Consider the following 27,141-nt stretch of genomic DNA (forward strand, 5'->3'; position numbering starts at 1 on the left):
AATAGGAGAAATATATGTAAGATTTTGCATAAACAATCAAATATGAATTCAATATTAGGCATTGGATATTGGATGTGTTATTCATGCAGTAAGAAACAAACCATTTTAGATTGTTTTCTGTAAGTTATTTATATATATATATATATGCCTAAAAACGAAAGCAAAGCTTGTTTATGAGCTCATTTCAGGTTTTAACTCCATTTAATCTCAATTTATAAATATTTTTGGATGGTCAATGGAGGGGGAAAATATAAATCCCTGAAAAGTATAGAGAATATATCTTTTTCTCTTTTTTTCTTTTGTTTAAATGGAAGTGATTTAACTTTGGCCGAAATTACATCAGTTTCATGTCGATAGGTACTGGTTGTTGACCCCACCATGCTGCCGGTGTCACAGCCCCGCCCCGGAGCAACAGCCTCTACTTGATCCCGTCTGTAAGACAGCTGCTGCTATTAAAGCTCCGAGGACCAAGGAGCGCAGGTCACAGATATCTCTCAAGATCAGCTACTGGAGGAAAGAAAAAAAAAAAACTACTTTGAATTATTAAACGCTGAGCCCTACTTATCACAATGCATTGCCTGAAAAGTCTGAGGACAGCTAACCCGGGAATCCTGCAGCTATTTAAAAATGCAGGGATCTTTGCTAGAGTTGGAGCTGACAGCATGGTTTTGTCCAGGACTCAGCAACCTGTTCTTCTCCCCTGCTGGGCAGCAGCATCACCCCACACCCACAGAGCCTATCATCACCAGCAGGGCCCTGATGTGGACCAAGGACACACCAAGTAGGTCACAGAAGACTGTCATCATTAATTAGTCAAAAAATCATTCAGTACTTTTATTTTTACTACAGTACTCTCACAATAAGAGTAATAATTCTACTAGCATTAGCTGCTTAAGTCCCCCTCATTATTCAAGCTTGTAGTAACAGGTGGCCACACTAACTAAAGTAAAATTTGTCAGAAAAGTTTCTTATTTTGTGGTAAATAGTCTTACCTTTTATGTAAAGCTGGGAAGATTCACCAATGAAGTCTGTAAGATGTAAAACTGCAGCTTGCAGGCAGCTAATGTTTGCTAATAGCTGGAAAAAAAATGTTGGTTTGCTTTTGTCCAGAGGTTAATAAAAGCAATTAAACACATGCATGGAAAGCAAACTTTGACAAAACAGTTGTAATACTAACAATACGGCAGTGTGCCAGGTCAAGAAACAATATAACATCTGCTTCCCACAAAACTACACTGAAGGCTATTTTGAAACTTTTGTCGGTGTGGTTACTACATCAGGAGGCTTTAATGCAGGCTAACTGAGACTGGGGTTCCTATTTGACATGACCCGTATCCTAAACTAAAATTATACATTTTTAAACAATAAAAGCTAAACTGAAATGAGCAAACCCAATACATTAAAAAAAAAAAAAAAAACAAATGTAAAAAAATACATATAAAGCTAGGCTACCATAACACATATTGTGTTTAATTAGCAGGCCATCACTCTGCCTGGTCCCCTTTTTCCTCTTTATGCTGTTCACATTTTCACTGTTTCAAATTTTTAAATATGTTGATTTGATGCTTTTCACTTACCTTCAGTGATTTAAGTAAGGAATGTATAGCGAGTAACTAAATATCTCTAATTTGGGCTCCTGGTCAAACAAAACAAGAATCTCTGTGTATACAAAAAAGTAATTTGTAGATTAAATAATAAGTATTTGCTAGTGATAAAAGTTACTCAATTGAGAAATATGGCATAATTGAGGCACTGAATTCATATTATTTGATATAACAGTATTTTTTATTTAATTGGCACCAAATTACTTGCCAGACTTAAAGCAGTTAATTTCCTTCTTTATTCTGCTAATTGCCTAAACACAGACACATTAAAAGTGCAGTGATTAACACTATATTAAAGTGCATATTCTGTAAATCTCAAGTGATCACTATTATGTATATAATTACAGCAGGAAAGATGCAAAAATTGCTGTAAAAAGGAGTGACACCATTATCAATCTTAAAATGACTATGGTGCTGTTACTTTGGGTTCTTTGGAAACTGATTCAGTCACCCTTGCTAACTCAATAACACTTCATGACAAGCAGGTTAATTGTTTTGCCCTTCTTATAGATGAAAATTGATAAGTTCAATTATATTTTAAAATATCTGTCTGCATATTAATTGTATGCAACACTCCAAAAACTACACTGTATATTTTATGTAGATTTTTTTAAAAATATACATGTAGTTAAGCCTTCTCTAAAACAAAGTTTATGTTAGGATCAAAGTAGATCACTGGAAAAATGCCAGTATTTACACTAGCTTTATGTTGACATAAACTTTGACTCATTGCTCAAGTTCTGACATTGAAGCTTGTCCACATTTAAACATCAAAACCTATTGCGTGTGTGTTTTTTGTTTTTATAGAAGCAGGTTGATGTCCAGCATGGAGGACCTGCTTTTCTACACCATCACTGATGGCAAAGAGATGATCCCTCTCTCCCAGTTCATCTCTGTACGTCAGCAGCACATTTACACTTCCTCTGTCACACTGAGCACTGTTTTGGCTTTTCATGGCCCATGTGAACATACACAAACACACTCGACTACACCGTTGACTTTAACCAAATCACCCTTGGCAGTGCCATGTTATCCCACAACAGGAATCCAGAGTATCTCCACCTGACTGAGGAGTCCAGTTTAAAAAGTGTCTAGGGACTTTCTTATGCAATAGGACTATATATAGTAGCTGTGGCACTAAGGACCAAAGTAATTAGAATCAGAGAGCAATATTAATTGTTCACATTAATTTTTAATTATTATTTTGCCTTTAATTACAACAGGACTTTACAGTTGAGATGTTGTACTGGTCGATTTAATAATATTAGTAGATTAAAGGAATTTAATTTAGGAACCAGCACCTACTATTTCCTTACTTAATCTTAGGAGCATTATGAGGTTCCTGTCAGATACATGAGGTCCCACTAAGCTCACACATTCAAAAAAGTCATGCTTCTATGAACAGATATGAACCTTTTCATATCTTAAAAGTCTCACAAGAGCTCAGGTTACTGAGAAGTAGAACATAGACTTAGAGCATAGAACATAAACTCGGAGTCTTTTTCCCTTTTCTCCTGTGATGGGACATGTTATACAGACAGCTGGTGACTGCGGTGTCTATGACGACTCAGTCTTTTTAAAACAGAACGTACATTAAGAAGGAGAGACGTGTGTCAACACAGGTGACAGCACAAATGACTTGGTGTGTTTGTAGAGGTTACTGGAGCGGAGATGGAACGGGAAAGTGGTACTCGGTGTCCCTGCAATGGAAATAACAACTGCAAAACACATTGACCCTCAGGGTGTCATAAAACACTGGAAACCTAAAGCAGGTGATCTAAAAAAGGCAGAGTCAGGACTTTGAGTGCAGTCAAATAGTTACATTTGCTTAGAAAGGTTTCTAAGTGAGTAAAGTGACCCAGAAGTATATGCATGGCAGCCATAATTAGAGATGTTTGAAATTTCTAAATACTAAAAAAGCTACTTTGGTTCTTCCTTTACTTCCTTCTTTAGCAAAGGATACACTGGGCCATCATTTGTGAATGAAAAGGAGATAATTGTGTGTGATGATGAACAGCTTGTAAAAATTAATTATAAGTGTGTTTTCCACTGACCCAATTTTCTTCTTTTTTATTTTTTATTTTCAACAAGCTGTTAAATGCACAACTGAACGTCATGTTGCTGTTAAAAAAACAATCTGCTTCATTTAAAAGCTGTTGCCTTTCGCTAACATATATTTATAAAAAGTTCTGTCTGTTGTGCTCACAAACCCAACCCTCAAACAGTCAACTGAAGGGCTCGACTCTAAAATAGACTCAGGAACACTACAACAGTCTAATTTCAGCACTTCCTGCAAGAGCATGTTTGGAGCCGCGTGCTTGCTTACAGAATTACTTACCAGTCAAAAGGTGTCTCACTGGTCAGGAGGGTTGTACACATGGTGTCCCCAAAATAGACCCACATACAGCGGCTGTCACTGTGACTTGCGAGAGGGATTCCAGTGATCTGGTCTATGCCTGTATTTCCGCCTCTCTCCCTTGTGGCAACACCTGAAGCTTTGCAGCTCTTTCACTGTACATGTCCTTGACACATGTTTAATATTCTTACATAAAAAGCTTTTTCAGTGTGTGAAAGAATATGTCAGTAGGTCACTCCCTTCTTTTCTCCCTTGTGCTTCTTATTTCCCTTCTCTGCAGGCTTTAAGAAAAACAGGCTTGTTAACATCTGACCCTCGGCTACGCGATTGTGTCCATCAGATGCGACAATCCACCCGTGACTCCATTGGGATAGTCATGATGGATAAGAAACTTTTCAGAAGGTGAAAAACATTGTGTATGGTGATGTAATAATAATGGATTGCATTTATATAGTGCTTTTCGAGACCCTCGAAGCACTTTACAATTCCACTATTCATTCACTCACTGGTGGCAAGCTACAGTTGTAGCCACAGCTGCCCTGGGGCAGACTGACAGAAGCGAGGCTGCCATCGGCCCCTCTGGCCGTCACCAGTAGGCGACGACCGAGACTGTCCAAGCTGGGGCTCGAACTGGCAACCTTCTGATTACAAGACAAACTGCCAACTCTTGAGCAACAATCGCCAAACTGATTTCGTTTGGGGACACAGTTGCTGAATACTTGAAAACTAGTCAGAAGACCTTGAGTGAAATATATTTAATTATAATCTTTCAAATAAAGATTGAGTAAATGGGAGGAAAATGATGAAGTTTGGTTGAGTTTTCACATGAGTGTTTGTTAGTGATCTGTGATCAGTGCTATTTGAGTCCAAGGGCCTGACAGAGACGGGCGTTTTATGGCCGACAGCTGCAGCTAACAAAATTCACGTGCATGCATGCCAGCCAAAGCAGTGGAGTGTGCTGGAAGACAGGGGGTCTCTGGGGCTGTTAATGAAAGGGCATCATTCTGGTTTGGCTCCAGACTGTGGCAATTACATTAGCAGGCCCAACAGATCCGTAAGTGCTATGCAGGCTGCTGACCAGACATATCATTTCATAGCAGACTTGTGTAATTCACTCGCTCTCTTCCTTTGGCCTGGAACAGCACAGGGTTAAATAGTCTGACTATCTCTGTTAAAATTAATTGGTCATTTCTGATTTTCTGTGCTTGTTTTCTAAAATTTGTGAGGTCATCTGTTCCTGAAGAACACTCAAGAGCATACTATAAATATGCTACTAGAAACGGAGAGAGCTAGCTTTTATTTTTTTTAAAGATATGACCCGTATGAATAATGGAAGCTCTCTCCACTCTCTTTTCCTGGTGTCCCAAACCTCACGTTAGCATCGTCTTGGATTAGTGAGGCCTCTGGGCCCAGATATTTTAGTTCAGAGCTGTGACAGAATGTGCATACCTTTCCTTGAGAGCATACTGCATTGCTGAGCAGTTAACACACACAGCAATGGAAATCTATAATAACTACTGGATGAGTTGGTATGGGCAGGTTTGTTTACCCTTTTAGCTAAATGTCAGTTGGCCTGAAACAGGTTACTTTGAAGCCTGCGTGTTGAAGATTTCAATTATTGATTGATGTTTTAGTTATATAAACTATTTTTCAGGCACCACCTTTCTCAATAACTTCAGGATTTTCCGCTTGGATCAAAGAAGCTAAAGAAAATGTCTGGACTCCTTTTCTTTGAAAAAAGCCAAAGGTTTATCTTGTAAAGCCAAGTGTATCATTTTTTTGAGACTTTTACATCATCAATGAGTTTTTCTTTTCTGCAATAAAACAAAATTGCAAAAAAAACCAAACATAACAAATATTATACTCATTTGATGAACTAAAATATATGCAAATTAATGTTATTTAAGTTTCAATAAATGCTTTATTTCATGGTTCAGGTTTTTAAGGGTTTAAGGTTGGACGCTCATATTACAGAGGAGTGTTTTGACTAATTCTCAAAAACGGTTATGTAGTAATACAACTACATATAACTCAGAGTAAACTACTTAATATAACTTTTAGCTTAAAGGTGCAATCAGCCATTCTGATGTATAAGCCATTCAGTTTATACAGTACTGTGCAAAAAGTCTTGAGTCAGTCCAATCGTTAACCTTTTTCAGAGGAATTGTTTCTTTGCCATTTGACTTATAAATCATGCAAGGCTCAAGTAATGAACTAGTGTTGAGTGTACACATAACAACCCATAATAAATAAAGATTTTACTGTTACTAGCAGCAAAAGCTAATCGTTTCTTCATATTTCTTTAGATTAATCCTTGAAAAATGCTAATGATAACAGTTTGATTGGCCTAAGATAGTGTTTTTGCACCAACTAGGTGATTCCCAAAGACTTTTTGTAGAAAATATAAGCATGTACAGTGCATAGTGTGCTCTTAAAAATTTTTTTTAAGGGAACTGGAAATATGGAGTACAAAAGAAGAAGTAGGAGGCATGAAAAACTATCTGCAAAAGATGAACCGTATCTGAAATTCATGTCCTTAAGAAATGGGAGAGAAATCCAACAAAGACCTGATACGAGACATGATGGATGGATCTGGACCTTCAGTTGATCCATCTGCTGTTCACTGAAGCTGCCGTGAAGAAACATTCTTAAGAAAGGTGCATTTGTAGTTCAAATCACTGTCATGGGAAGGTCATTAGAAAACTACAAAAGTGAATGGTGTGTTTCAAAACACAGCAGAGTCTCTGTCATGGCTGAAAACACCACTGGCTGAAATGAGATTGCATTTCAGCCAGTGGTGTTGAGGATCTTGAAAACTGATTTAATTATGAACTCAGAAAAGTCACATTGTGATGCAATACTATCTACAAAGTGTCTCACGGGCAACAGCTTCATAACAACATTCCCCAAAACACCGTCAGTGCAGTAAAAGCATACCTGAATATGAAACACAATAAAACGCTATTAGTCACAGGTTGGCCAAGAAGACTGGATAACTATTTCTGAAGACTACTTAAAGAAGTTAAAGCAAAAGCTTGCCTCAGAGAGTTCAGGCTATGTGAAAGAATAGACCGATAGCTACTTTATTGAAGTTGTTGTCTTACAGTAACAGGTTAAGAATGAAAAATAGTGCAGTCTACAATTTGCCTTGCTGACATTGAAAAGGAGGTGATTTCTTCCAGACCTCTCCACAAAGTTCCTCACCAGCTTCCTGCACTCAAGCTACTGCTTAATACACGCAAGGTGCTGATCTCAAATATTGGCTTTCAAGCTTATTTAGAATTGCAGAAACTCTGTTTTTTGCCTTACGTGCTGTACCTTGATTTGTTTGCAAGTTTCAGTAAAATCCTGCACATATTTTTTTCTTTTTTTTTTTTCTTTTTTAAGCAAAATGCCAAGACATGAGTGAAAGCTCAATACCTTTGCACAGTATTATATGGCTCCATTTGAGGACCTGCTAGCTGTACAGCTCTTTGTTTGATTAATCGTCCTGAGAGTCACTCTGAAACAATATCCTAGACCAAGACCGCAGTCATCAAAAACCTCACAAAGCTCCACCTCTCCACCAAATTTCATTAAATTTAACTTAGTACTTTAATCACGTAGCTCGTCTCGACTTGGCTTAGCGAAGTACCCAAGAGGCCCTGTAATTGTTAATTGTTTATGATTGGTGTTTGCTGTTCAGCGTTTTCTGTTGTCTTACGTGTGAAGCTGAGGTGTAGTTGCTTGCCTGTCTCACATCACAAAGAATACATCTGATATTAATAATCCAAGTAAGCCAATATTTCCCACAATTTCTGCTGTAACTTAACACAGCAGAGGCAAAGGGATTTTATTTGTTTATGAAAACATCTCAGTCTCCATTACACTTTATTACATGGGATAAAAGTCCTGTTTTATCACACTGGTGTGAATAATAAAATTTATTAAATCCATTAGTCTGGTTCAGTTGTGGGAATTGTACATGCTGCATTTCTGTCACATTGACACGGCTCCCTGGCACAGAACCATCTTTGCATTAATATATATAATGTCTTTTAACTGTAAAGGGTCATAATGTCTGCCATGAAAACACTGATCGGTACCTGGATTTACTCACTGAAAGGCTTTTATTTGGCTCCTCCTATTGAAGGGTGGTTTTATGGGCAGTGTTTTTGCTACAAAGTAGCTTCAGTGACAGTTAGGAATATCAAAATTTACTAATTAAAGCGCGCCTTTTAAGGGTTTCTTGACCTCATTGTAATTGTGTCCTTTCGTAGGTGTGTGGGCAACAACATCATGCTGCTGACTAAGGCTTTCAGAAAAAAATTTATCATCCCAGACTTTGAAAAGTTTGTCCACCAAATTGATACAATGTACGACAGTGCGCATCAGCAGGAGGGGGGACAGGTAAGTGCCAGACCAACACGCGTATTGATTTTAGCGTGTGCGTCATCATTTTTTAGCTCACTCACATGTTTCTTGTCTTTATGCAGGTGGCTGACTACATTCCACAGTTGGCTAAGTTCAGCCCTGACCTGTGGGGTGTATCTCTGTGCACAATCGACGGACAGAGGTGCAGTATCAGTTCCACTTGTTCTACGTCTTTCCATTCTCTAAACCTCCACCGTGTGTACTGCCTCACTAACACGCCTCCATTTTTATTTTATTTTTTATTTTATTTTATTTTTTTTCTCCATTACATCCTCATGTCATGCAGACACTCTGTGGGTGACACCAAGGTTCCCTTCTGTCTGCAGTCATGTGTGAAGCCTCTGGAGTACGCCATCGCTGTGCACGAGTTTGGCAGTGAGCACGTTCACCAGTTTGTGGGCAAAGAGCCAAGTGGTCTCAAGTTCAACAAACTGTCCCTAAATGAGGAAGGCAAGTGATTTGCGTAAAGAACCCCATTTATGCTCCCTGCGATAATAACATGAGTCAGAGTTTACAAGAACATCTGTCCCTCCATTTTTTCAAATGTCCAGACACTGCTGCACATATTATTCTGCCCGACCCAGCGATCAGCACGTGCGTGGTCTCTGTGAGGACATTATGTGGATGGGAACAACATTACTACGCAATTTCAGAATTGAAAACAAACAGTTATCTGTGTATTTAGCTGCAGTTAGAGGGTTTGATGGTTATTCCCACCTATTTCCAGTTAAGAACCACAGTTAACCTAATGTCCCAACAGAGTACCCAGAGTCAACCCACACAGGCTGTGTATTTTTTTTGTTTGTTTTTATTTTGCTTATTATCTTTTTTCCATCACATTAAAGGAATGCCAAAAACATCCTGGAAATATTCTCTGAATGCAGAGAATATTTGCATTTTTAATGTTTCCATGTAATATTATGAATGAACATTTTCAAAGCATTATATTTATTATGTATATTGCAGTCAGAAATGCATTAAACTTCTAACCTAGAAATATTCCTTGAACATCCAATCGGAAACATCATTAGAGCTTGTAGGTATAACATTTACAAATGTTGTATGAAATTTTCCTGCCAGCTGGGTTACAATTAAAGTACCTGCTCATCTCTAAAGCCAATTGGATTTTACTGCATGTCTTCAGTTCATTAGCCGTCGCTGCATCCTAAGCCCCCAAGATGAAATTTATTCTCCAGTCTCAGCAGTCTCAGTTTATTATTCTTGTGGTTAGGGGCAAATCAGTGATAACTTGCTCTCATTTCTTGTGCAGATAAACCACACAACCCCATGGTGAATGCTGGAGCTATTGTCATCAGTTCTTTAATTAAGGTAAAATCTAAGCCCTGAATACATTGATGTGATAATAGATGCTTACTGAATGCACATGTCTGTGTTTAAGAATATGCACATAAAATAACTACGTAGTTGTCGGTCATTATATGAGGTTGTTGGGGCAAAACAGAGGAGTCTCTTAGGAGGCAGCTGGACATGACCAAAAATAGGCTTTCCATTTTTAAACCCAGTCCTTATTAAATGTTTTCCCTTGAATTAGTACAGTGCAGCATAGTGTTCTGTAGCCTCTCCAGAGATTCACAGTTCAAAGGGGTAATCACCTGTTTAAAAGTCTGTACAAAGCAGGAGTGAAATAGGTTTTGCAAAAGATTTTTTCATAATGTATGGTTTCACTTGGGTTTTAGCTGCCGGCTCAACACGAGCTTGAAGTTGCCAAAAAAATAACTCTTTCAAAAAAATAGACAAACTCTTTTTTTATTCCTGTAGCCAGTGCATGAGTAGGGACGAGCCCTGTATGGTTTGCAATCTTATAAAATTTGCAGTCATTATGAAACCTGATTGTGCCACAGTTTGCAATCTGTGTGTGACCTAAGCAAGCAAATCCCTTTAGTGGTACTTTGGACGGTAGAATATTCAATATAAAGACAATTGTGAGCTAAATGTTGTGAACTAGTTTAGAAAATTGCTTTTTTCATGGGTATGAAGCGCTAAAGAAATACACAGCTGAAAGCCACAGATTGCTGGTTTCTTAAAGGTCAAACTATTGGTGATGTAATGTTATTTACTATGCAAAGTTCTAGAAAGCAACACTTTTATACCAAATAGGTTGAAGTTTACTGAACAAACTCCCTCCTGATGGATAACGTCAGCAACAGCCATGACATCCTTATCTATTGGCTGAGATTATATGCCCCCCATAGTGACTTATCTGTGATCTTTGCCTTTACTCCAAAACATACAGTCATATATGGTCGTAGAGGCTTTGCTTGTGTTGGTTTTTGAAGTCTGACAGCTGACTCTTATCATATGTGGGCCAAGTGCAGCTGCAAGGGAGGGGAATCGGTCTGGGGCGGACAACATGGCGTGTGCATGCTTGTGGCCAATTGTGGCCCCCAGAACTGAAGGTGTGTTAGCCAGCCTCACAGCTCAGTGTGTTTAGAGGGGGCAATACTTGTGTCAACATAGTTTATTCAGTGTTTCTGCATATAGTTTATATTTACACTGAGGAGATTATATACTTAAAAAGCATTTATTTTAGACACAGAAAAGGAAATTAAAGGCTAAAACTACAAAGTATATAGAAGATGCAACATTTGTGCAAATTCGGGAGTGCATAAATATTGCTAAGGTTTACATATCAAAGTTTAACATCAAACATCTGTATGTTTTGGTCAAAAATAATTTTTCATATTAGGTAGCACACCAGAGATAAATTCCCTTGAAAGACATAAAGCCTACTCTTTTAGTGGTCATGAGATTTAGTCCTCAGGTCTTTCCTTGAACTCAGTGATGTCTGCTATCATCCTTAACCTTTCGAGATAAGGCCATTAAATATGAATGTAGCGCCATCCCCTTTTGGTACCTCTACAACACGGTAATGATCATCTGCTGGTCCATGAAATTCAAGCACAACCATAAGCAGCCCTCACGTCACAGCGAGCACATTGCCACGAGGGCTGACACGCTCAAACACACCATGTGCACATCAGATATTGACACACACCCAAGATCAAAAGTATGCTTCAGTGTCAAAGCACTCAAACACTGCCATCTGTAGGGACTTACTGACTCTATTGAGCTGGCAACAGAAAGTTATTTTTCCTCTTCTCTTCTTACAGCCTCATTCAAATAAGGCTGAGAGGTTTGACTATGTAAGTAAATGTTTTATTTTTAGAAATTTTTATATCTAGTCCCTTTTTGGTATTTGTTCTTCCTGCTCAATGGTCTCTAAAAGTGATGTTACTGCAGGTGATGGAGTTCTTGAAAAGCATGGCTGGTACAGAGTATGTGGGCTTCAGCAATGCAACGTGAGTGGCCTGCTGCAAGAAATGTAAAAACTATTGTCATTTTGTGCCCTGAATGATGGTTTTCATATCGCTGTGTGCCGGCAGTTTCCAGTCAGAGAGGGAGACTGGTGACAGGAATTTTGCCATTGGGTATTACCTCAAAGAGAAAAAGGTGCGTTTATTATTTTTGGTGTTTTGCATACAATATTAATTACTTCAGGGGTTATTGAATTGAGGTTTTAAATTTAATTGAATAGTATATGCTGACTCTAATCTTATTCCTTGCAGTGCTTTCCTGAAAATGCAGATATGATTGCAGCTCTTGACTTTTACTTTCAGGTGAGATTGTCCTTTAAAGTTGTTGGAAACAATATTTTAGCATGTGTATGCTAGCAGAGCAGCTCCCTGTCAGTTGGTCCAACAATTTGATCCAGATTAAACACAACTGGATGGCGGCACCAGTCATGAATCTTTTTACCCCTTGTTCAAGTTTCCAATTGTCCAATAATCTATGACACTTTGCAAGTATTTAAATAAGTATCACTCCCACTAACCTCAGCTTTAATATTAATGTTTAGCTAAGTAAGCAGTGTAATTAGAAACCTCATGATTATTATAGGTCGATAATTTGCTGGACAGTGAAACTTCTTTTTCTAGGGCAAAGCTACACTCTGCTACAGTTCACTGCCTCTGTTCATCACATCACAGTGAATTTTAAATCAAACTATCAATATGTGATTGAAGTACATACTTCCAGCTTTACTTCAAGGGGTTTTACAACAATTTTCCGTTAACTGTTAAGGTACTACAGACATTTTTATCAAAGCATGCTCTGTAGCGTTGAGATGATTGACTTGGCTACTGAAGATTATCCCATTTCTTTACGTTAAGAAACGTTTTGTTTGATTATGTAGCATTTTTGGGGGTCATTATCGATTTGCTCTATGTAGTGCTGTCATGCTGTTTTGCAGCATTTGGCTGAATCAGAACATAGCCCTCTACGCTTTTGCAGAATTTTGCAGGCTTGAGTGTTAGTTTTTTTTTTTTGTTTTTTTTGGCAAAGTTTAGCCTTCCTGTTCTTGAGTGTCTCTTGGTTATAGACTTTGATTATGATATTCCTACCTCCTGCAAAATGTTTTTCTCCTGGTTAGATATTGTTAGTTGTCAATGTCATACTTTGCCTCTCCAAAACATGAAATGGGCATGCATGCAGAAGTTGCATTACCAGCAGGGGCAGATAATATATTTAAAGCCAAGAAGTCTGTAGTGAACCAAAAAAACCTATAAAGTACATTTCAGGGTCCTTAATGGTCAGAAACGATTAAGCTAGTTTCTTCTTTCGTCCTTCCTTCTGTCAGATTTTTTTATTTGGCCACTTCTAAAGTTTTGCCATCTCTGTGATAGGTTAATTTTGCTTTTTCAGCCAAATGATGGCCTCCCTCACTTGACAAGTCTGCAGCTCTCATATTTAAAATATCAGTAAAAAGCCATGAAATACCCATTCAACACTCACCCGACCCTGAAACTTGTCAGTGAATTGTTCAGTTGCTTTTAAGCTATTGAAAATCAGAGCCTATATATAAAAAAATTGTATTTACTAAAGAGTTATTGCAAGATTCTTGTAAAAAAACCTTGAATTAAAGCTGAAGTTTGGTTTAAAATCCACTGTGGTGGTACACAGAGGCAAAACTACAGAAATTGTGTTTTTGACCAACAAATGACGGATCTAACTGTACCTGCTAAGCATCAGCGAAACATTAGCATTTAGCTAAAAAATAAAATAAAACACCCTCATCTCTTACTGTCGATAGATTCGTCATAATAAGATCAAATTTTAATGTGCACCATGAAAAGTCAATCATGGCGACCAGAATTAACACCTGAAATTTACATGATTTAGCTAATTGATCTTTTTCTGTTATAGTTTACGGACTCATCTCTTAGCAGTCTTTACACACAATCTTTTCTGCATCAAGAAACTGACATAGTTGGCGACCAGCTGATCAAGAAAGTGAAGGGTTAAACACTAAAACTACTATAGAGCAAAATATTTCCCTCACAAGTTTCCACGTTGCAAAAGAAATCTGTAATGTAAGAATAATACAGTAAGAACAATATAGTCCAATTCTGTGAGTATTTAATCTTTTTTTTTTTCTCTTAAACTCCAGCTGTGCTCCATAGAGGTAACCTGCGAGTCAGGAAGCGTCATGGCTGCCACGCTGGCAAATGGGGGTATTTGTCCAATCACAGGCGACCGCGTGCTGAGTGCCGAGGCAGTGCGCAACACCCTAAGTCTCATGCATTCGTGCGGCATGTATGACTTTTCTGGACAGTTTGCCTTCCAAGTGAGTCCCTGTACTGGAGGAAGAAAATTGATTTTTTTTTTTTTATCATAGAGTACTAATCATGAGATGTTTGCATCGAGATTTCAGATGTTTTGTTGGTTGTCCTTGTCTAGGTGGGCTTGCCGGCTAAATCTGGCGTTTCAGGTGCTGTACTGCTGGTGGTCCCCAATGTCATGGGTATGATGTGTTGGTCCCCACCATTAGATCGTCTTGGAAACAGTGTTCGTGGCATTCACTTCTGTCAGGTATGCTTCTTAAACATAATGACAGTTTTTTTTTTTTTAAGTCTTAAATATTTACATTTTGTAACAGAAGCTAAATGTTCATGTCTTCTTTGTGTTTTTATGATAAAAAGTTAAAGATCAAATTCACCACATGTTATGTATATCATATTAATTATTGTCTTTTATTTGTTGATTCATCAGGATCTCGTGTCTTGCTTTAACTTCCACAATTACGACAACCTGAGGCATTTCACTAAGAAACACGACCCGAGGAGACGATTAGATGACGATGATGATCCAGTGAGTTTAGTGCAACAAGTGTAGCCAGTGCTTTCTTTTCAGGTGACTGACTAACTAAGGGTGTTTTCACACCGATAGTTTGCTTCCTCTGGTCTGGGGTCAGAGGATGAGTTTGTAAACTTTCCCATTTGGTTACTTCACAAAACTCACAGCGAACAAGCCAAATATGGACTTTCAGTCCTCTTATATTAGCCTAATGTATCTGTGGAAGGCGCAACAAAAGTAAATACAGGAAAGAGCTGACAAAAGTGGTTATCTGACCAAATATAAATAAAGCATCACACATCATCACATATTTGGAAGCAGTCAGTTGCCAACTTCTTAGTTTTGGTCTGCACCATGTTCACATCTGCACAAACAAACTGCACCGAAGAGAGAGGGAGAGAGAGAGAGAACCAGAGTTCAATGTAAGCAGTCTAAACAGCAGAGGGCAAGCCAAGTTTATTTATATAGCACAATTCAACAACAAGGTAATTCAAAGTGCCTTACAGAGACATTAAAAAACAAACAATAAAAAGCATGATTTAAAATTGATTTAAAAAAAAACAGTAGATAAAATCAGTAGTTAAAATATAAGTTTTGAAATTTAAGCTTAAAAGTGTGGATTTGGTGCTTTATTCAAATGCAGCTGAGAACAGGTGAGTCTTCAACCTGGATTTAAATAAACTGAGTGTTTCAGCTGATCTGAGGCTTTCTGGGAGTTTGTTCCAGATATAAGGAGCATAAAAGCTGAATGCAGCTTCTCCGTGTCTGGTTCTGACTCTGGGAACTGATAATGACCTGAGGGATCTGGAAGGTTCATACTGGGTCAGGAGGTCACTGATGTATTTTGGTCCTAAACCATTCAGAGCTTTATAGGCCAGCATCAGAACTTTAAAGTCTATCCTCTGACGGACAGGCAGCCAGTGTAAAGACCTCAGAGCTGGACTGATGTGGTCCACTTTTTTGGTCTTAGTGAGGACTCGAGCAGCAGAGTTCTGAATGAGCTGTAGTTGTCTGACTGATTTTTTTTTATTTTTATTTTTTTTAGGTAGACCTGTAAAGATGCTGTTACAGTAATCAAGCCTGCTAAAGATGAATGCATGGACTAGTTTTTCCAGGTCCTGTTGAGACATCAGATCTTTTATCCTTGATATATTCTTGAGGTGATAGTAAGCTGATTTTGTTATTGTCTTAATGGGTTTTTCTAAGTTTAGGTCTGCATCCATCACTACACCCAAATTTCTCACCTGGTTTGTGGTTTTTAGATGTATAGATTGAAGTTCGCTGGTGACCTGTAATCGTTTTTCTTTGGCACCAAAGACTATTACTTCAGATTTGTTTTTGTTTAGCTGGAGAAAATTGTGACATAACCAGTCATTAATTTCCTCAATGCATTTACCAAGAGCCTGTACAGGGCCTCGGTCTCCTGGTGACATTGTGATATATATTTGTGTGTCATCTGCATAGCTGTGGTAGTTTATTTTGTTGTTCTTTATAATCTGTGCCAGTGGGAGCATGTAAATGTTAAACAGAAGGGGTCCCAAGATGGAACCTTGGGGAACTCCACATGTGATACTTGTCTGCACAGATGTGAAGTTACCTATTGATGCAAAGTATTTCCTGTTTTTTAAGTATGTTTTGAACCAGTTTAGTACAGTTCCTGAAAGACCTGCCCAGTTCTCCAGTCGTTTGAGTAATATGTTGTGGTCAACTGTATCAAATGCTGCACTGAGATCCAGCAAAACTAAGACTGACATTTTTCCACTGTCTGTATTCAGACATATTTGGTCAGAGCGGTTTCAGTGCTGTGGTTCTGTCTAAAACCTGACTGGAAGGCATCATAGCAGTTATTCAGGTCTGACTCCAAAGTCTTTGAGACCTTTTTGAAAAAACTTGTTGGCAGGACATCTAAACGGCAAGAGGAGGTGTTCAGTTGACCTAAGATGTCCTCCAGGTCTTTGCTGTTAATAGGGTGAAACTGTTTGATGGTGTTTAAACAGTTTTTCAGTGGACACAGTACATATCCTGAATTTGCTGTTGATGTACCAATTGCTTGTCTAATCTTTTGGATTTTGTCTGTGAAGAATTTGGCGAAGTCATTGCAGGCCATGGTCGAATGGAGTTTAGCTGCCACTGACACAGGAGGGTTTGTTAGCCTGTCAACTGTAGAAAATAAGACCCGAGCATTATGACTGGTTTTGGTGATGATGTCAGAGAAGTAGGAACATGAATTACTAACAATATACTGGAGCCCTGTTATGCTCATTATCAAGGTTCATATTTGTAACCTTGGTCTCAAATAGAGTCCAAGGTTACAAGGATGAGGATAAATAGTTCTTATTTATCCACTCCATTAAACAAACAGATTTATCTCCCTTACCCGTCTCTTTAAATAAGCTTTCTTCTGATTGGCTGCTCTCAAAAACAGAAGGTTTGGACAGCAAGATCTGTGATTGTTTAAAGGTTTGATTGTTTAGCCTCCTAGGACCTGGCATCCACATACGTGGACATCACATTTTGGGTTATTTAGACCAAAATACTCAATTTTGCTCTACAAGGGCCTGATATCCACTTACGAGGACATTATACTGCTACTGTTCTATCGAAATTTTATATGAATATCCTCATATGTGGATCTCATTTTTCTTAGAAACAAAGATTAGGTAAAGAAAAATCTGGCAATTCTTTGGGACCTGATGAACGTAAAAACAATCAGCCCAAATATCAAAGAGAAATTAAAAATGCATGCCATGGAAGAGTTCGGGTCTTAGGAGGTTAAAGGTGTTTAGAATGTACTCGTTTAACACTGTTAAAGCTGTGAGGTTTCTAACTACAACTCACTGCATGAAATACTAATTTGTGTAAACACTTTATACCACACATAGGATGTGGTATTTGCGTAATCACACTCTTTCTGTATCGCTTCACATCACCTACAATGGACCAGTTTAAGTATTTAGGTGCCCGAGTTTTTCTCCTGTCTCCATTATTGTTGCGACCTTGTACACTTTTGATGAGTTGCATGATCTTGACTGTGACTGACTGGAACTGTTCTCAACCATCTGTGTTTGAGATGACATAATTAAGGACTCCCTTTCTTTGAGCCTAAAGGAGACAAAATGCATCTGAAACTAAGATTCTAGAGCAATCTGAAGGCTGAGCTTTAACATTATACAGATTGCCTTAATAGGCAATACTTTGGCCATGTTTAGTATGAGCATCCAAAACAAAGCAGATACAACCACTCTCACAGTGTTTGTTGTTTGATCCATTAGAACAAGTCAGTGGTAAACCTGATGTTCGCAGCATACAATGGTGACGTCTCTGCTCTAAGAAGGTAAGTAAAACCTGGATATAATCATTTTTTAGTTTTTACCAGAAACACATACACAACACAAACTGTTGTATGATGCATTCTTACATAAGCAGATTTTTGGGCATCAATGCAAATGCATTTTCCTTATAATGTGGCACCATTTAAAAGGAAACAACAGTGTCACATTGTTACAACAAAGAAATAATCACTTTTTGTGCTAAGTTTTCTTGTTGTCATACTAAATAAATACATTTTAACATACTGTATGTTAGAGGTGGGAATCACCATACATCCCACGATACGATATTATCACAATACTTAACGCACTATACGATATTATTGCGATTGTTTTTTTGTTTTTTTTTTGTTTTGTTTTTAAATATCTGCGATATTCAGATTCTGTACATAAAGGTAAACTTTATCAATATTCATTTTATCTAATATCAAAGTCTTGCACTCAGTCTTTCTCTCATTTCAGTCAGTTTTATTGTTGACAAACTGAACGGTTTGTATTACAGTCTAGTCCAACTTAACTGAATGCAACCATCTGGTACAATTATAGCTATTCTGAACTATGCAGTTTATGAAAACTATGCAGCCCATTCAGCAACTGAAGAATTTGAAAGTAAATTAAAACAAAATATAATTTAACATTAAATAAAAAAGTTTTAAACTTAATTAAAATAAAACATGTCTTAAATTAAAATAAGTAAACTGTCATGTTTATTGCTGCCAAAAAAAAGTTAAATACATTTGGACAGTGAAGGAATGTCAGGATTCTTGCTCAGAAAAAGGATCAACATGCTCTGAAGTCAGAGCACAAAAACTTTTTTTGTAACAAAATAGCGATTTCTGCTGTCCCTGTATCGATACATTATTAGCAAACAAAATATCACGATACTACACAGTATCGATTTTTCCCCCCACCCCTACTGTATGTTAACAGTCTTTATGTCTAGCTAGCTTGTCTGCTGGCTGTAACAGACCTTTATGAGGCGGTATCAGTCTTCTTACCTAATTCTCCATAAAGAAAGGGAAAAAACATTAAAGAGCATGTTAGCTGCCATATAAATGTGATTTCATCATGTAACTGTTTCTCACATACCATGGTTTCTGACAGTTGTCCTTCACTGGAGTTACAATAACCTTTTCGTGTGCGTCTTATCTCGCCTTCCCGTGTCCTTGTTATCCCCCCAGGTTTGCCCTTTCGGCTGTGAACATGGAGCAGAGGGACTACGACTCTCGCACAGTGCTCCACATCGCTGCTGCAGAAGGTGACACTTTTCATTATTATTTCTTTCATTGTTGGAAAATCCTGGCTTCAATATTCAAAGAAGTCTAAATTGACTACAGCATGTTTAGTCTTCTGTTCTTTGGGCTCTGACGTTGGGCTTGCTGCATTTTTTTTTCCTCTCTTTTCAGGTCAAGTGGAAGCTATAATCTTTCTAACCGAGATATGTAAAGTGAATCCTCACATGAAGGACAGGTAGGAATTTAAATTGTCCTCTCCTTCATTTGAAAGCGATAACACTAACTTTAAAAAAACATTTATGTCCATTTTGTGCCCTGTTACTTGTTAGATGGGGGAATACACCTCTAGATGACGCCATGCAGTTTGGCCATGGAGTTGTTGTTTCGCTTCTGCAAGAGTACCAGCGTGTGTACGATGACATCGACTCACTGAGCAACACAGATGAGCAGAAAGCCGCATTTGATACGCTGAAGAGCATTGTTTAAATCTACTAGGGATCATGAGAGCTTGCAATGAAAATTAGTCTTTTTTTATTATGTAGCTGAGAGGAATGAAAGAGAAGTGAGACTGAGAGCAGTGATGAATGAATTAGTTCAACTTAAATGTGGTAGAAATGTTACGTGAGCATCGTCTCATAGACTGTGAAAAGCTGTATCTCTTTGCAGACAGAAGGTTTGTATCAGAAAAGCGCTATACAAACAAGCAATGTCAGGCTTGTGTGGAGAAAAATTACATTGATTTATATTGTGATTTGGACTGCGTTGAAACTTTAATGCTTTTTTTATGCTCAGCTTCCGATAGATAAATGAGATGTAAATATCTAAAGTGCTTATTTATTTTTAACACGGTGAGATGTTGTATCATCTGCCTTATTAGTGAGTAATTTAATCATAATAATAGGTTTATGCTTCTACTGAAATGACTGTAAATATGCCTAAAGCTGCTTTAATAATTATTCTACCTTGACAGGATATGATTCATAGTCATGGCAAAAAGAAGGGACATCCTCTTTAAATTATAAGGTTTTAATATCTTGTAGATAATTTCTGGAGTAGGACCACACCTCTATACACACCCCTTCTAGTTCTGTCTTTATATGACCCCTACCCCTACACTACAAGCTGTTTGTTCTTGATTTTGTCTCCCAGCCTTCCTCTCTTTTTCAGTTCATGCCCTCCTCATTTTTACCTTGGCATCTGCCCTGCTGCCAGTCCCATCTGAGGCCTTCCCCAAACCACAGTCTCAATTCATATTCACACCATCTGCCATTATCAACTTGAAATGCTGTAAAACCTAAATGTGATGTGGTTCCAGCTAGTGAAAGGACGTTATAAAAAAAACTAAACAAAAAATCCAAAAGCTGTGTGTGGAAAAACTAAGTAGAGCCTCTCTGCAGCCATAGGAATTAAGGGGGTAAATGGCAGCCAAGCGCTGCTAAGTGCACTTAATTAACTGATGATCAGCAAGTTTGACCACCTTTTGTAAAAGCAGATGTTTAGATAGTTTGCAGGTGTGAAGCATTCAGGTGTGTTAACACAGTGCCAAGACTCTACAGGCCTCAGTTAGACAGTACAATTAGAAAATGACAGAAAATGTCTTGGAAAGGTTTCTAGGAGAAAGCTTCTTCTCCCTAAAAAGACCTTGTCAGCACAACTTCAGTTTGCAAAATTTAATCTGAACAACCCACAAATGTCCTTTGAGCACAACAGCAAAATGGAGATATTCGGTCCAAAAGCAAAGAGCTGTGTTTGGCAAAAAACCAAACACAGCATACCAGCACAAACCTCATACTAGCTTTTAAGCTGGATAATGTAGGGGTGATGATTTGTTAGTTTAGTAGTCAGAGGATCTGGGCATCCTGCAGTCATTGAGTCGACCATAAACTCCTCTGTATACCAAAGTGTTCCGATTCAAGTGTAAGGCCGTCAGTCTGACGGCTAAATGTCAGGTCACAAAACTGAAAAAAACAGAAAAGAATGAAGATGTTGCAATGATCCAAAGTCCAGAACTTAACACTGGTGTTCCAGCAGTTTCCAGTTCATGGCAGACTTGGTGGTTCCTGCATTCTTCCTGATCATCCTAACTAATTTCCCTTTATTTAAATGTGACAGTTTGGATCTTCTTCCTACCATTTGCAAAGTGGTGACACATCCAAATAACCTGTACTTGTGTACAGTTTGAACTTATGATCTTAGAAACTGCAGTTCTTTAGAAATGGCTCCAGATACCTTCCCAGTTTCTGTAAATCTGTATTTCTCCTTCTTACATCTTCACTGGGCTCTTTGGACTTTACCATTGTTCTGAGTATTGGTCAGTTCAATGAGTGCTGTCAAATAGACTGTATATCAATGGCCAATCATGATCACTAAGGAGAAGTTAATAGGCCTTATGAAGTCAAGACACTGTAGTACATTAAGCAGTATATTTGACCCTGTGTGGATTAGAAATAATCCAAAATAACTTCAACTCGTGAATCCAGTTTTTGGATTTTAAAGTCATTAAAGATTTGTGCTGTATAGTTATTCCACCCTGAAAAAGAACAGTTGGAAGAAATCATTCATGCTCACAATGAGTGTTATGTAAACATCTGACCATAACTGTTCAAAAAAACCATACAACTGACGGGGGCTGTAATTTCTTTTTACCATGACTGTAGTTAATGTCTGAAACACTAAAAGTACCGTTTCAGTCAGTTTCATATCAGACTCCTGTATGTCCAAATTAGTCTTTATAGGAAACATGAGTAACCTATTTTTTTTTCCCTATTTTCCTGTGTACATGACCATGCAGTAATTTCTGATCATCTTTGTGCAGTTGTTTTGATTTCTTTCTCAGCCACAAGATGTTCAGAAAAGGTTTTGACATGCCACACTGTTCAAGTTTCTGCTGAAGTACGTCAGGCGGATTGTCCATGTTTCTCAAAACCAGGATGTTGATTATATGTGAAACATATAAAACGGGTATTAATGCCCATGAGAAACACTCTTCTTTGTCAAGGCTTCAGTTTACTCTGCTGATGGACTGTGATGTGATTTTGTTTTTCTTTTTTGCAGTTTGAAAAACACTTCTCATTGGATATTCTTCTCAAACAAATATCTGAATGTGTCAGGTGCTGGGAACAGTGTACATTTGGGCTGACACAATATGTGAATGTGAATATAAGCTGTGCACATATATGAACGCAAACTTGTGTTTTATCAGTATGCAGACCTGTGATGATTTCACTGCGCTTCATTTGCAACGTGAACTGTTTTCACACACATGAAGTCTGGAAAATGTTGGGATGATGTCCAGTTTCCTTTCTCAAATGCCGCATTCAACAGGAGAAAGTTCATGTCCTGACAGTTCTCACTTCTGGAAATATTCTGGTTTAAGTGAGGGTGCTTCCTGCACAGTCTCCTCATTCTAAAGAGGGATTGAATGACGAGCGTGACTGTGTTGTTGCTGAAAAGTTCATGTGTGAAAACTGCTTTACCTGCAATGAAAAAGCAGTTTCCTGATTTGTATTAAAGCCTTAAGGTCACTGTAAATGACAAACTGTTGTAAATAAAAGAATGTAGAGGCAGCATCAGTGAAGTTATTTTATTAAATTTGAGTGTGAACATGAGCTTGAAAAATGCTTTGTGTTGACTTAAGTTTGCAAAGGTGGGTAATGCCAGCACATTCAATGTAAAAAACAAAACAAAAACTTGGCAGCTGATGTTCCTCTCAGAGGTAGCACATGAGGTACACTTATAATTGCCTGAGGCTTGATGACATACAGAGTACTGGATGGTTAGAAAACATCTGGAAAACACACACACACACACACACACACACACACACATATACATTAAGGTAGACATGATGCATAAAGATATTGCTTTCTTTTCTCCACTTATTAAAGATACTGTTCTCATAAGTACTGCCATGGTAACAAGCCTAGCCTGCTACTTTTCCCCGACCTTTACAACGATCACGCCATCCAGCTTCACATTAGGCCTTCGGGCTCCTCCAGACCCGAGTGTGTGAGCAGCTCCCCATCCCAAAGTCCAAACGCCGGACACAGGGGGGCCTTGAACTGACCCCTAACAGTGTGAATGATCCTGGGCTGCTCCACGTCAACCAGCCCCAGGAAACCCCCTTCATAGTCAAGAAGGATCCCAACACGGTCTGGCTTGCCCACCAGTGTCACGGGAACTATCTTATTGCTGGTCATGGCAAACCACTTCCGCTGAGCATAACCAAACACCCAGGAGGAGCTGTTGGTGCCCACGCAGTCGTCTCTGGACATCGCCGCCTCGGCCACGCCCAGACGAAATTCTTGAGACTTTTTCACCGTCACCTCCCAGTAGTGTCGTCCGCTGCTGATCTTCTTGTCGCCGAACACGACAGCCCAGTCCCGGAAACGCTCGGGGTCATCTTGGACCTGGCTGGGGTCAAGGCCCATCATGCGATAGATGACGCCTGTGTCTTTCTTGAAGAGGTCCAGACTGCTGTGGGCTGTTCGCTCGTCGAGCCTGAACTGCAGACCTAGAGATAAAGACAACAGGAATGTATCTTTACATGACTCAAGTTTGATATCAGTTTAGTGGAAGGAAAAAAAAAAAAAAAAGTCTCTTCCATCTGTGATTTGCCTGCCTGTGAAAAAAGAAAGCAAAAGAGCATGGGCTACAAGAAAAGTTCTAAGTAAGAGAGACGTGAATCCTTTAAAAAAGTTGACCTTCTCCTTTCTTTCATATCAATAAAGAAACCTGGACGCTTTGCATACCAGCTTTTCTAATACTGTTGAATTCGATTCTCAGAAGATGCTGTGATCCGGACTATTAATTATCACTTTATTGTGGTTACACTGAGATTTGAGGGGGGGGGGGCAGATGTGCAAGCAGTCCCAACTCATAAATAATATTTAAATCAATTCTGGGACACTGATAGCGCGGGCCAACAGTATTTGCACGCACGCACGCACGCACGCACGCACGCACACGCACACACACACACACACACACACACACACACACACACACACACACACACACTCTCCACTGAGAAGTGATTAAATAAGTTGACAGCTTTAAAAATATATGGCTTCAGTTACTAGGTGCTGTACGTCTCTTTTGCAAATGCATGTGCATCACTGAAGGCAGGCCAGTTCAGTACCCGGGATCTTCTATTATAAAGCCATGCTGTTTTAATAGGTGCAGAATGTGGTTTAACATTATCTTGCTGAAATATACGAGACCTAAGAAGAGACGTCACCGGATTGGAACATACTTGGCTCTAAGAACCTGTATATACCTATGGTGGCATTCCAGCTGTGCAAGTTGTCAGATCCATATACACTTAAAGCAGCTTAATACCATCGGAGTTGCAGGCATTTGAACTGAGCATTGATGAAAAGTCAGACGGTCCCTCTTCTCCTCAGATCAAAGGATGTTATGTCCATGTTTTCCTAAACGAACTTCAAATTTCAATTCAGGTGATCACAGAACAGTTTTCCACTTTGACTCGGTCCATTTTAAAGTAGCTTTCAGTGAAAACAGCAGCATTCCTGGTGCACGTTCACATATAGCTTTTTCTTTACAGACCTTTATCCTGAATTTGTGATGGCACAGTGAACTGTGTTCACAGTGATTTCCATGCCTGTTTTTTTTTTTTTTTGCTGCCTTAGGGCCTGAAGATCACAGGCACCCAATACAGAATTTGAGCTTTGTCCCTTGCACACAAAGATTTCACCAGTTTCTTTAAATCTTTTGATATTATACACTGTAGATGATAAGATATTCAAAGTCTTTGCAATTTTATGTCGAATAACATTATCCTGAATTGTTCCACAACGTGTAGATTGATTTGTTTTGCAGACTGGTGAACCTCTACACATTTTTACTCCTGAGAAACTGCCCTCTCCAAGATGCCCTTAATGAACACTTACTTTCTTAGTCTTTTCTTATGTGTTCACCTACTCACCCACTGAGCCAAAGTGGCACCCCTTGTGCCAACTTTTTTGAGATACGTTGCTCGCATCAACTTCAAAGTGAGCTAATATTTATTCATTAAAAAACCCCAAACACATTTGATATGTTTTCTCTTTTCTATTAGGAATAAAATACAGGTTTATGAGATTTGAAAATCATTCATTCTGCATTTAGACATCTTCTAAACTTGCCAACAATTATCAGTGCATTACTTGGCAACTCGAAATGTTAAAAACCCTGATTTTTCTCCCAGGTTTAAGCCCATCGGTCTGTTGTACATTATCGTACAATTACTAACCTGACTACAGTAGATCTTAGTATGCACAGGTGCTCAAGTGTTTTCTGAATGCAATGGACATTAGAAAAGTAATAAAACTGCTCATTTAAAGGTACATTTCCTCAGAAAAACATTTGAAGGCAGGAGTTTAATGCACCTATTTTCGGACAGTACTTGTTTCGCTGCTTTTTATTTCAGTTTAAACTTCTATTACTTCAACACTGTGCACACATACTATGGTCTATGTTTATTAAAATTTTAGTCCCAATGGGCGTGAATTTCAAGGTACAAAGACAGCTACGGCTCCGTGTGAAAACATCAGTCAGGCGTATCCGCACAGCTTTCTTTGTTTTTTTGTTTTTGCTTTAAATATAAATTTATTCGGATTTTATGACCACTTACAGCCCTTACTACTACAGAAAAGGTAGGCCATAACGGAGAATCCACACTAACAAACATAACCCGTTAGCTGTCAGGTTACGCCTGTTGAGACACTGACCTCTGAGGGGGCGGGCTCAAAAGCTAACCTTTATTTAACCACTACATTAACTCACTGCTGGCCGTGGATGTGGAGATGAAGCAGGTCCTCGCTGGCAGGTTGACAGCCCGTCTGTGTCCGGCTGACAGGGAGGAAACAGTGCGTCCTGCCAGGCGACAGACACGAGCCGCACTCACGGGCATCGCCATGTTTTCGCTGCGGCTGCTGCTGTTCACGTTTTAGCTCCTTTTGCTCATCAAATGTAGCAGCTGCGCGCTCTGCCGCCCCCTGCAGGCCTGGAGAGTAGCACCGACACCCGCGTGGCCAAAACATTGATCAGTACCACGGACAGCAGCCTGCCTATTATCAATTATCCTTACATAATTGATGCATTATATATTATTTATTCTATCCATAATAAATAATACATACAGTAATATAAACATCATGCAATAAAGCATTTAACAGAAGGGAGCAACACTTTTGGAATATTTTAGTAATATTAGATTCACAACAATACATTTTCAATATTAACTAGAAAAATTTGCATTTCCTGCGAAAATGCAGTGTGGATGCTTAAAGCTGAAGCTGTCTGCAAAAACTAGCTGAAAAAGCTGAAAAGTTGCAGAAATTGTAAAAACTTTGCAGAAGCAAAAGAACTTTGCTAAAATGGAATAACTTAGCAGAACTGCAATATCTTAGAGGAAACATAATACTTGGCAGAAATACAATAGCATAGCAGAATTTAGCAGAAATATTGTAACTTACCAGAAACATGATAACTTCTCAAAAATACAAGAATTTAGGAGAAATAGTATAAGATAACAGAAAGAATATATTTAGCCAAAAATACTTAAACATTACAGAAACACTATGATTTAGAAAAATAGTACAACAGAGCAGAAATATTGTGATTTACCAGAGACACTGTGATGAACTATGAATATTGTAATTTTAAATTGAGACTATGTTTTAGCACAAATATTATAATTTGGCAGAAATACTATAATTTAGCAGAAATACTATATTAAGCACAAATCCTATAAAAAGCAGAAATGGCATGATTAAGCACAAATACTACATTTAGTAGAAATACTTTGTTTTAGCACAAATCCCATAAAAAGCAGAAATACTGTACTATGATTTAGTAGAAAAACTATAATTAATCAGAAATACTAAATTTAGCAGAAATACTATATTAAGCACAAATACTATGAAAAGCAGAAATAGTATATTAAGCACAAATCTTATAAAATAGCAGAAATGCTATGATTTAGCACAATAGTAATAAGTTAAACAGAAAAATTGGAAAAGCAAAATGGACAGCTGAAAAAATGCTGA

At 38.3% G+C, this 27,141-nt stretch overlaps 2 protein-coding genes across 3 annotated transcripts; one reads left to right on the top strand and one right to left on the bottom strand.

Moving 5' to 3' along the window:
• The first annotated feature begins 320 nt into the window (after positions 1-320).
• On the top strand, positions 321-22,265 carry gls2a (glutaminase 2a (liver, mitochondrial)). Of its 2 annotated transcripts, XM_080295576.1 has the most exons (18): positions 322-781; positions 2,412-2,499; positions 4,241-4,362; positions 8,220-8,349; positions 8,436-8,515; positions 8,660-8,823; positions 9,644-9,702; positions 11,505-11,537; positions 11,635-11,693; positions 11,778-11,844; positions 11,961-12,011; positions 13,841-14,017; positions 14,131-14,262; positions 14,443-14,541; positions 17,799-17,860; positions 19,037-19,113; positions 19,262-19,325; positions 19,420-22,265. In XM_080295576.1, exons 1-18 carry the CDS (start codon positions 570-572, stop codon positions 19,574-19,576), a joined length of 1,833 nt encoding a protein of 610 aa, XP_080151702.1. In that variant the 5' UTR covers positions 322-569; the 3' UTR covers positions 19,577-22,265. The 2 variants fall into 2 exon arrangements, with proteins under 2 accessions (XP_080151701.1, XP_080151702.1); XM_080295575.1 differs by having other exon boundaries at positions 321-781; positions 8,436-8,823.
• Positions 22,266-22,659: 394 nt separating this feature from the next.
• On the bottom strand, positions 22,660-26,064 carry spryd4 (SPRY domain containing 4). The gene is made up of 2 exons (XM_080295577.1): positions 25,877-26,064; positions 22,660-23,603 (listed from the first exon to the last, which is right to left on the bottom strand). The coding sequence occupies exons 1-2, from the start codon at positions 26,007-26,009 to the stop codon at positions 23,062-23,064; spliced, it is 675 nt and encodes a 224-aa protein (XP_080151703.1). The 5' UTR covers positions 26,010-26,064; the 3' UTR covers positions 22,660-23,061.
• Positions 26,065-27,141: the final 1,077 nt, after the last annotated feature.

The sequence above is a fragment of the Astatotilapia calliptera genome, chromosome 20, assembly GCF_964374335.1.
Source record: "Astatotilapia calliptera chromosome 20, fAstCal68.1, whole genome shotgun sequence".
Taxonomy (NCBI): Eukaryota; Metazoa; Chordata; class Actinopteri; order Cichliformes; family Cichlidae; genus Astatotilapia; species Astatotilapia calliptera.

Coding starts and splice junctions, on each gene's coding strand:
- gls2a (XM_080295575.1), top strand. CDS start 570: ATGCATTGCCTGAAAAGTCTGAGGACAGCTAACCCGGGAATCCTGCAG. Junction 12,012..13,840: donor CTCTTGACTTTTACTTTCAG/GTGAGATTGTCC, acceptor CTTAAACTCCAG/CTGTGCTCCATAGAGGTAAC. Junction 14,542..17,798: donor TAGATGACGATGATGATCCA/GTGAGTTTAGTG, acceptor TTGATCCATTAG/AACAAGTCAGTGGTAAACCT.
- spryd4 (XM_080295577.1), bottom strand. CDS start 26,009: ATGGCGATGCCCGTGAGTGCGGCTCGTGTCTGTCGCCTGGCAGGACGC. Junction 23,604..25,876: donor CTCCACATCCACGGCCAGCA/GTGAGTTAATGT, acceptor CTTTATCTCTAG/GTCTGCAGTTCAGGCTCGAC.